The sequence below is a fragment of the Chenopodium album genome, chromosome 26 (genome assembly GCF_948465745.1).
Source record: "Chenopodium album chromosome 26, dcCheAlbu1.1, whole genome shotgun sequence".
Classification (NCBI taxonomy): domain Eukaryota; kingdom Viridiplantae; phylum Streptophyta; class Magnoliopsida; order Caryophyllales; family Amaranthaceae; genus Chenopodium; species Chenopodium album.
Genome location: NC_137859.1, coordinates 30,248,995 through 30,258,604, shown reverse-complemented (window position 1 = coordinate 30,258,604; position 9,610 = coordinate 30,248,995). Strand labels below are relative to the sequence as shown.

At 33.6% G+C, this 9,610-nt stretch overlaps 1 protein-coding gene across 1 annotated transcript; it reads left to right on the top strand.

Moving 5' to 3' along the window:
* The first annotated feature begins 234 nt into the window (after positions 1-234).
* On the top strand, positions 235-2,314 carry LOC145617896 (uncharacterized). Its single transcript, XM_081672654.1, has 3 exons — positions 235-617; positions 729-858; positions 1,421-2,314. The coding sequence occupies exons 1-3, from the start codon at positions 482-484 to the stop codon at positions 2,217-2,219; spliced, it is 1,065 nt and encodes a 354-aa protein (XP_081528780.1). The 5' UTR covers positions 235-481; the 3' UTR covers positions 2,220-2,314.
* Positions 2,315-9,610: the final 7,296 nt, after the last annotated feature.

Here is a 9,610-nt window from a genome sequence, read left to right as displayed (position 1 = left end):
ACTGTTATGCTCTTGTCTACTTTGTATTACTCTAGCTAGACAGCATGGATATGGTTAGATTCACAACAAACATAAAATCATTAAAATATTTTATTTTATTTATATTATTATGTGGAAAGTTCTCTTCTCTTTAGCTAATCAATACTACTGAAAAAAAAGTCTTTTTACAAACTCATCATTGAATTTTTTGTATGAAGTAGTAGACCTTCTTTGCCTCCCTCTGACTTCTTTTCTCTCTCTTCTTTCTCTCTCTACTTTCTCTCTCTCTCTCCATTTTATAAAATTACTATATATACAAATATATCCACTTTGTCCAAAGGCTCCAAAGTCTTCCATATTTTTCAAATTCCACTTAGACCTTCCATTCACAATTTTTCTCTCTTCCCCAAAAAAGAAAAAAAAAACACAAAATTAAACATAATTAAACTTTTTTTTAAAATTTTTTTTTTAAATTAGATTAGAAATAATATAGGGGAAAAAAATGGGAAGAGCACCATGTTGTGACAAAGCAAATGTGAAGAAAGGGCCATGGTCTCCTGAAGAAGATGCTAAACTCAAAGATTATATTGAAAAATTTGGCACTGGTGGTAATTGGATTGCCCTACCTCAAAAAGCTGGTAATTATTATCCAATTATTATTTTGATACTTATATTATTTCTAATATATAGATTTTATATATAAATATAATGATTTTGAGTTATAATTAATTTTTTGTGAGTTTGATTAGGTTTAAAGAGGTGTGGGAAAAGCTGCAGATTAAGATGGCTTAATTACTTAAGACCCAATATTAAACATGGTGAATTTTCTGATGAAGAAGATAGGATTATTTGCAGCTTGTATGCTAGTATTGGTAGCAGGTTTGTACTCCACTTTTTATTTATTCACTCTTAATTATTTTTAATAAGAATTTCCTGATTATATTGTTTATTGATAGAAGTTGATAATAAGTTCGGTTACTCGAATTTTCGATATTCCTTTAATTATACTACTTCATCAAATAATAAGATCAAAATAATACTAGTATATTATACTTGAGCTTTGGGTACTCGAATTTTCCATATTTTTTAATTTAAAACAACTTTTGTAAATGGAGAGTGTATTAAAAAATGAAATCAACTTAAAAGGGGAAACAAAGAGCAGATTATGGAAATCATAAAGTTAAAAATCATAGATTAGTGGATTTCATGCATGTCAAATATAATCAACAAAACTTGTATATATTTTTTTCATAGGTTTTGCTTTAGTTTCACAATAGCAAATTTATTTTGTCCTATCTTTTTTTGTTGTTTATTATAATTATTATTATTATAACCATAATAATAATGGAAGAAATAAATTAGTCAAAAAAATATATTAATGAGCATCAAATATTAAATTAATGGTTTGGTCATAATTTTTTTGGTTTAATTATTGGTGTAGGTGGTCAATAATAGCAGCTCAATTACCAGGAAGGACAGACAATGATATCAAGAATTACTGGAATACCAAGCTTAAGAAGAAACTTATGGGAAACATTATCACTAATTCCCCTAATTTAAACATTATTAATCAAAAAAAATTTACTAATAATAATAATAATTTTTATCCTATGCTTCAAAATCATCACTACCCTTCTTCACTCTCATCTCCATCCTCCTTACTATCACACGGGGTTTCGCCGCCGCCGTCGTCTTCGTACCCTATAACCATGTCTTTCTCTGAAGGGTGTTCAAATAATGTTAACAGCAACAATACCCTAATTCTCATGCAAAATTATCACCAGAATCATCAAGTAAAAGACAATAGTACCCTTCTCGTGTTCGGTAATGATGAAACTATTGATCGTCAACACCATCAACAACCAGCTAGTTGTAGTTCTGATGGAAGTGGTAGTATTACTCAGGTCACTAATCAAGTGAAGCTCGAAGATAATCGACAAAACTACGGGGGGTTGTACTCTAATCATGTTGTTAATCATACTCAAGAGGATGATCAGGCGAAGATGTTATTGATGGAAGAACAGAAGCCATCATCGGCTACTGCTGGTGGTGATACTGGTGTGCTATGGGGGCAAAATGGTCAAAATACTACTACTCCTGCTGGTGGTGCTAATACTACTTCATTGTTAGATAATTATGGTTTAGAGGAGATCAAGCAGCTAATTAGTTCTAATTACAGCTTTGATGAAACCAAAGCAGAAGAAAAAGACATGACCAAGGTGATGTACTATTATTATTGATATTACAAATCAATATTAAATTATAAATTATTATTTTTAGATCGGGTTTTATTCATGTAATGACATGTTTTCTCTTATCATATCCTTTGATTCGTAAAATTTAGTTAGATTGTTTCTTTTACTAGGGAGTATCCTAAATTGACTGGGTTTTTTTTACCAAAATAAATACTACTTCCGTTTTTTAATACCCTTTATTGCAAATAATAATAGTCGATAAAAGTATTCAGCAATTAGATATGGTAAGGTGTCTTCTGCAATTGGGTTGTGCTTAATTTTTTTAAAAAAATTTGATTTTTTACTGTCAGTTTGAAGATTTAATTTCAGTGAATGGAGTAAGAAGTCAGAGAAAAGATATAACAGAGATGAGTGGATAAAAATAAATTATGGTACAACTCTGAAATTGATGGGAATATACTAGTATAAATTATGACAGTACATGGTAAAAGAAAAATGGAAAATTGGGATTGCTTCTGATTGCATTTCTTTTTGGGAAATGATGCATGAAATATTTGTTGTACAGTAACAGCAGTCTAAGTTTCAGTTCTTTCTTTCTTTATTTTTTTAAATTTCTCTGCAAAATCAAAACAAATTTATATCATTATCTTCTTAGATTTCAACAATGTGTAAAGTTTCAACAGTTTATATACTTGTATCATTGTATGAAAAATTGAGCTACTATTTTCCCCTCTACAAAAAGAAAAATTATTTTAAAATCATTGTATGATTATCCACCAAATGACCAAAATTTAGTATTCAACTAATCATTCAATTGGAGTAATAATGTCATAGGAAATATAATAATGTACTTGTAAATTATGCTAGTATTGGACACATATCCACATTACTACCTTCATTTTATTTCTTTGTGTTTGTCTCATTAATCTTTCGTATATCAGTATACATCTTTGATCAATAATGTCTTTCGTAATTTCGTATATCAGTGCACTTCTTTCGTGTATCATTTATCTTTCGTATAGCTCAAATTATGAAAAGTTAATATTTTGAATTATCACATCAATATGAATATAAAAAGACCCCACAAACTATATATTTTTTTCTTACATACAAGCAATTATTAATTAGTCTAAGTTTTTTTAGTATGATTTCAATAGATATTATAAATAACAGAAGTAGTATTAACAAACATAAGTTCATTTTATACGAAGTATATCTTTCCGCCACAATTAATTTTGTACCAATATCGTTATTTTGCTGGTAGATATAATATTCTAGATGTTGGTTGTTATTGTACTTATTTCTAGCCTTCTAGCACTCAAGGTACAAAGAATTATGTAAAGTTTAAATGATTCAAAGTATTTCATATGGTTTTTTTTTTCTTCATTTTAGAAAAAAACGTTTTCTTCTATTTAAAATGGATTTGGATTCTAAGTTCATTTTTTCATCTAATTCCCTCTTTTATCTTTTGATTTGATTCCTCCAGGTTGAGTCACAAAATTATTGTTCACCTAATCTTGCTAGTAGTTAAAGCGGTGACTACTTCCTCAATTGTCCAATACCAAGCCAGTTTTTACAAACGGATTCCATTATTCTTTTACTGTTTAACAACCACAAATTTGTCAATGCTTCTTTTTGTTTGTTATTGTACATTGTTTAATCATAAATTTTGTCAAACAAAGATAAAAATTGGACAAAAAAAGGAAAGTGATTAGTATTTGTGTTTATAGTATTTGCAAAATTTTTAACAACAATATCTGTTACTACGTGTTTTCATAAGCATCACATATTTAAATTTTTTTATGTTATACATTGATCATTGAGACTGCATATAAGCATTATACATAGAAATTTTCAAGAATAAGACTCAATTGGTTTTGTTATTACTCAATATTTTTTTCAAAAAAAAAATAAAAAAAATACCATTATAATCTTTTATTTACCGTCTAAAAGGCTGCATTTTTTATTTTCCAATATAAATCGTGTCATATTGAATATTAAGTAATTCTAAGAGGCTCTAACTAGCAATGGGGCATTGTTTTTAGGAGTATTAACAAAATTAAAATAAATTAATTAAAAATTTTGTTGATTTTAAATTTTAATCACACAATCATTGCATATAGCTCCTTGAAAAGCCATATTTCCAAAGAGGGACAAAAATCCAGTAGGAAGATAATGTATATAATATGCATACCAACATAAATATAATCATAGAGTAGCTTTCAATTCTTCCTAAATTAATAAATTCCAATGTCATCTTTATATTCCTTTTATCATAATTTGATTTGCACCCGTGTAAATTATTATTGATAGTTCTTAGTTTCTGACCATATTATAATTTCCCTGTTTTTTGGTTTTAGCTAATTCCTCATGACCTGCATTTTTGTTAATTAATACGAGTATTAGTCAATAGTCTATAAGAATCTTGGCTCTTTTTTGTATTTTACCGCCTTAATTAAGATTTTATTAATCCGAATTAATTTAATTAAGTTTAGTGCTAATCTATCCGTATTTTAACCATTTGTTTCATGCAAATTGTACTTATTTTAGCTCATCAGCATGTCAAACAACGGACATAGGACAATGGAATGACGTCTCTCATAATAATACATGTTGATATGATAATGATATGTAAACTATAATATAAATAAATATGGTGAAACTTGTTTAAGTTTGTTTAGTATGTTGATGAAAGATGTTTAAATGTTAGATAATGAAATTTCACAAATAGACGGTGTAGTGTTTGATTTGTGCATGCGGAACAATAGTTAAGGAATACTCCCTCCCATTTTAAATACTTGCTCTATTTCTCCATGCGTGGAGTTTTAGGAGAAATTGAAGAAAGTAATAAAATATGGAGGTAGTGGGGTAGTTGAGAAAATAAAAAAATTATAAAAAGCAAAAGTAGTGGAAGAATAGGAGGAGAGAGAATATTATGTTGGGTCCCCTAAGTGTGAAAAATGAATTAAATATTGTAAAATCAGTACAATATTCTCTCTCAAATGTGAATATTGTATTTGCTAAATATTTATATTTGCTAAATATGAACTTATGATAATTATTTGCACTAGCATTAATTGAGTGTGAAAACCGTTCGACTTCTAGGTTAAATTCATTTCGAAAGTTAACCATTTCTCATTCCTTAGGCAGAAATGGACAATTTACCATTTTACCCCCTCAAATTTGCCTATAAATAGAAGGCCTTGACTTCACTAATTTTTTTTTACTTTGCATTTTCACTTTCTAGATAGAAGTTAGAGCTTCTAGAGAGAGAAAGTTACTTCTTCCTGGAATCTTCGAGAGCTCCATCGCCCGTTCGAGTTTTCCGTTCAAGACTTAGAGTTTTCCGGCCCTTCTTCATCCAAGATCTTCGAAGTTTTTCAACCTTCTACTCGTACAAAGGTAACCGAATACTCTCCTCTTCCTTCTTGATTTTTATTTTCTTTTTTGAACACACTGGCTCAACACTCGGCCTCGTCCGTTTCTCCTCATGAGGACGTCTGTTCACCTAGGACTGAGGCGTCTACAATGGACGGGGACGAGTCTTCATATTTGTGTTGCTCGTAATCCAGACGGCAACTTAATAGAACCCTTAGCTTCTTATGATCCGAACAACACGGATCTAGAGAACACTAGCATAAACACCACCATTCATACCTTGGCAACTGTGAGTGATAGTGAATGCTCAGAGATGAACACTTCTTTTGAGGAGCGCCAGAACCAACGCGACACCTCTACTTTTGGACGGAGCCCGAATGCGGCCCGCACTCTCTTTACCAGCTCGGTCCAAGGACAGGACGAGCGGCCAACCACTGTGCCTCCCCCTTCTTCTCGAGCAAGGGCAGCTCAATCCGTCCGAAATCAGCCACAGTCTTTTACTGCGGCTGCTATTCTATCTTGCCAAAATCGACCATAGTCTTATACGGGCGGCGACTCTTTTGTGGCTGCCGGACGTACTCTTGCTCCCCCCTTTTCTCAGGCCTTAAGATCGGCGAGACCTAGGACGAACATAATGATTGCCCCCGCCCCGTTCCATTTGGAAATCACAATCCTTGGGTCGGTACGGATGACAAGGGAAAAACCCCCTTAGTGCCTGAAGAGCTAGTGATGGCCGAGCCAAGGCAGCACTCGATCGGAGGCAGCTCTACCGAAGCAGATGAGCTAGACAGAGTTTTGTCCAGCGATTTTGGTGCAGCTAGGTCACCTGCACCTCAACCGGCCGAACAGGGTGGTGAAAACCCTGACGCCGAGGCCGAGGCTGAAGAACAAAATAATTTCAGCAGCCCCTACAGCTGCATGACCGGGCACGTCGCCTTGGCGTACCTCAACAATAGATTCGGGGAATGAGAATCATTCCTCATGATGGGAGAAGGTTTAACAATAACTCCCCCTTGAACCTCCGGCTCGGAGGCCGCCTCGGATGATCCTAAGATAATCCGCCGAGGCTTCAACGTATATAGGGCGGCCTTTAAAGTTGGCCTCCGCTTTCCTCTTCACCCATTCGTCCAGGAGCTCCTGGACGATTATCAGATAGCTTTGATCCAGCTATCGCCGAACAGTTGGATCAACATTTTTTGATACTTGGTGACCTGTCTTTGGATGGGCTTCAACCCCCAACTTCCCGGTCTTCTGTGCCATGCACAACATGGTAAAGATGGAGGCCGATTCGGACGGGTGGTTTGTTCTTAGCACCCGGCCGGAGTACATGGTGACTCTGCTCAAGCCGTCCAAGTAACGTGACTAGAAGCAGAGGTTTTACCTCGTCGAGACGAGGGATAGGGAGTTCAACAAAAATATGAACAAATTCAACTCCTCTCCCCTCCAACTTGGACGAGGGGATCACCGGCCGACTCGCCCCCCAATTCACCCGGACCATGCTGCTCAGCTTGACTACTTCTCAGTCAAGCGGGAAATCAGAGGGGGTCGCTGAGTATATGTCATTCCAAGGTGGATTCCCTCAGTGATTTGGCTAAGGGATCCTATCTTCATGTCCTTCTTCGGCCTGCTCAGGAATTATTCCCAAGGTTAACCTTCGTTGTATGAATTATTATTCTTTTATTTCCTTGAATATTTTTCTAACTTCCAATACTTTGTTATTTTCAAAGGAAGCCGCGCCAAGCTCGATCCAGTGCAAAGGGGAGAGATGTAAATGAACGAGTTTAACATGGAGAGATACCGACTGCTGAGGGAGCATTATGAGGCAGCGAAGGGGGTACGGACAGCTTCTTTCTCTATCCCTTTGCCTTTGAATTATTATTATTATTATTATTATTATTATTATTATTATTATTATTATTATTATTATTATTATTATTATTATTATTATTGTTATTATTTTCTTTATTTATTTCTGGCGTCCGACCTGCCATACTTTGAGTAACATTGCATTTCTATCTAGTTCGGATGTTACTCCTGGCCGAGTGAAACTGAAATGTAGCTTCTTTCCTACAACCCTACTCGGACAGGGGTTGAGTGCTTTTTGCCGAGTTAATTTGAATTCAATGCTCTTAGCTTCAATGCAACTTGAACGGATTTTGCTAATATGAATTTTCCTTGCTTTTTTCAGACAGCTACCCCTAAGCCTGCGAGGAAGCGGTCGGTGCCCGCTTCAAAGGACGAGGGGTCGTCCAAATCTCGCAAGATCTCGGCGTCCAAGACCCCCTCGGGGACGTCAGCGGCCAGGGCAAGGTCGCGGGTTGTGTCGGCGCAACCTAAAGAAGAACAACCCCAGCTGGCACCTAGTGGGGACTCCAAGCCCTCAGAGCCACCCTCATTCGAGGTGGCCCGAAACGAGCCTGTTCGCAAGGATGGGGAGGGATTTGGACGTTTGTCTCCCAAGAACTTCTCTGAATAGGGCCGTACGCAAGGCCGGGACGCCAGGCTCAGGAAAAATGTAATACCACGTATTTTCACACATATTTTCCTAATTAATTAATTAGGAATTATTTTATAAAAAGGGTATTTTAGTAAATTTAATATTTGGAGCCAAAATAATATTTGAATTTTGGCGCCAAAAGTATTTTGAAATCTAATTATTATTTTGGATAAGATTTATTATCCATTTATCTTATTTTAAAAATCGGATTATTTACATATATCGGATATTTTAATTAAAGAAAAATAATATTTTATAAATTAATTATTATGGCCGAAAATTTCCAATAAAGAGCTAAGGAATTTCGGATTTTCCATGTATGGAAAATTTGATTTTTCTTGATTATTTATTAGTAAATAATTGGTATTTAATTAATTAATTATTTATTCTATATTATTATACAATTATTTTTATTCCTTAAACCGAGTAAAATCTTCCTAAATACTAGTAAGGGAATCTCCTATTTTCCTTAATTCTAATTCTCCATCTTTTTAGTATCCAATCATCATATTCTCTTGCCTTTTGTTACTCTTGATTATTCCCCAAGTAATTCTAATTTCCTTATTATTTTTCATGACATACATACATTCCATATTCAAGTATACACAATCACCTTAATATCCAAACTTTCCTTAATTCTTTACTCACTTCTCCAAGTAATTTCTTAAACCTTAATTACCATAATTCTTCCTACATTTTCCTACCATAATTCATGCTCATACTAGCCTATAAATACCCCTTCATACCTCTCACATTCTTCACACCAATTCTCTTCTTTTCTTCTTCTCAATTTTACACAAATCATCCCGTTCATCTTTGAAGCCAATTTTCGGGCACTTCTGGTCAGTTTTTAGGGTAGTGACGTTTCATAAAAAGTTGTTCCTCTCAAAAAATCCTTGAGGTTAGACTCAAGAATCACCCAATTCAGAGTTATATCAAAGGAGTTATAGCCTCTGCAAGTTCTGCCTATTCTTTCCAACGCAAATCCAATTCTTCTCTTTTCCTTGGTTTCTTATCTTTTCTTCTTCTCTTCTCTTATTCAATTATTATTATTATTATTATTATGGGGGATTTATAAAAATTATTATGAGTAGTTTTAATTGTATAAAATCATATTTTTAATGATGTTTATGAGAAAATAATTTAAAAGGTTCATGTACATATAGTTGGGGGTTTTTAATTATTTGTTAACCTTATATTGATTAAGGTTATATTTATTTGTAGGGTGTGTTCAACCAAGATTCTTGAGGTTCTTTTGGTGTGTATAGCTAAGCAAGGATCAAGGTACGTTTAGGTGGCTAGATACCTTCGAAAGTGATTGGTTTGAATATCATGTTTTTACATGACTTGATTGGTGATTGAATTGAATTATGATTTATGAAATAAATTATGTTTGAAGGTATTAGTTTTAATAAAAGTATTTTTAACGATTGATTTTTAAATCATGTTTTGAATGGTTTGATCGAATTACTTATCATGTTTAAAGGAATTGATTTAAAAAGTTTATTGAATTAAATAGAAGGTTTTTCAAGGAAGAGTTATTGATTTTGAAAAGTTTTAA

Excerpts from the sequence above, each read along its gene's own strand:
- LOC145617896 (XM_081672654.1), top strand. The coding sequence starts at position 482 with ATGGGAAGAGCACCATGTTGTGACAAAGCAAATGTGAAGAAAGGGCCA. Across the intron at positions 618-728 it reads TGCCCTACCTCAAAAAGCTG|GTTTAAAGAGGTGTGGGAAA; the intron begins GTAATTATTATC and ends GAGTTTGATTAG. Across the intron at positions 859-1,420 it reads TATGCTAGTATTGGTAGCAG|GTGGTCAATAATAGCAGCTC; the intron begins GTTTGTACTCCA and ends TTATTGGTGTAG.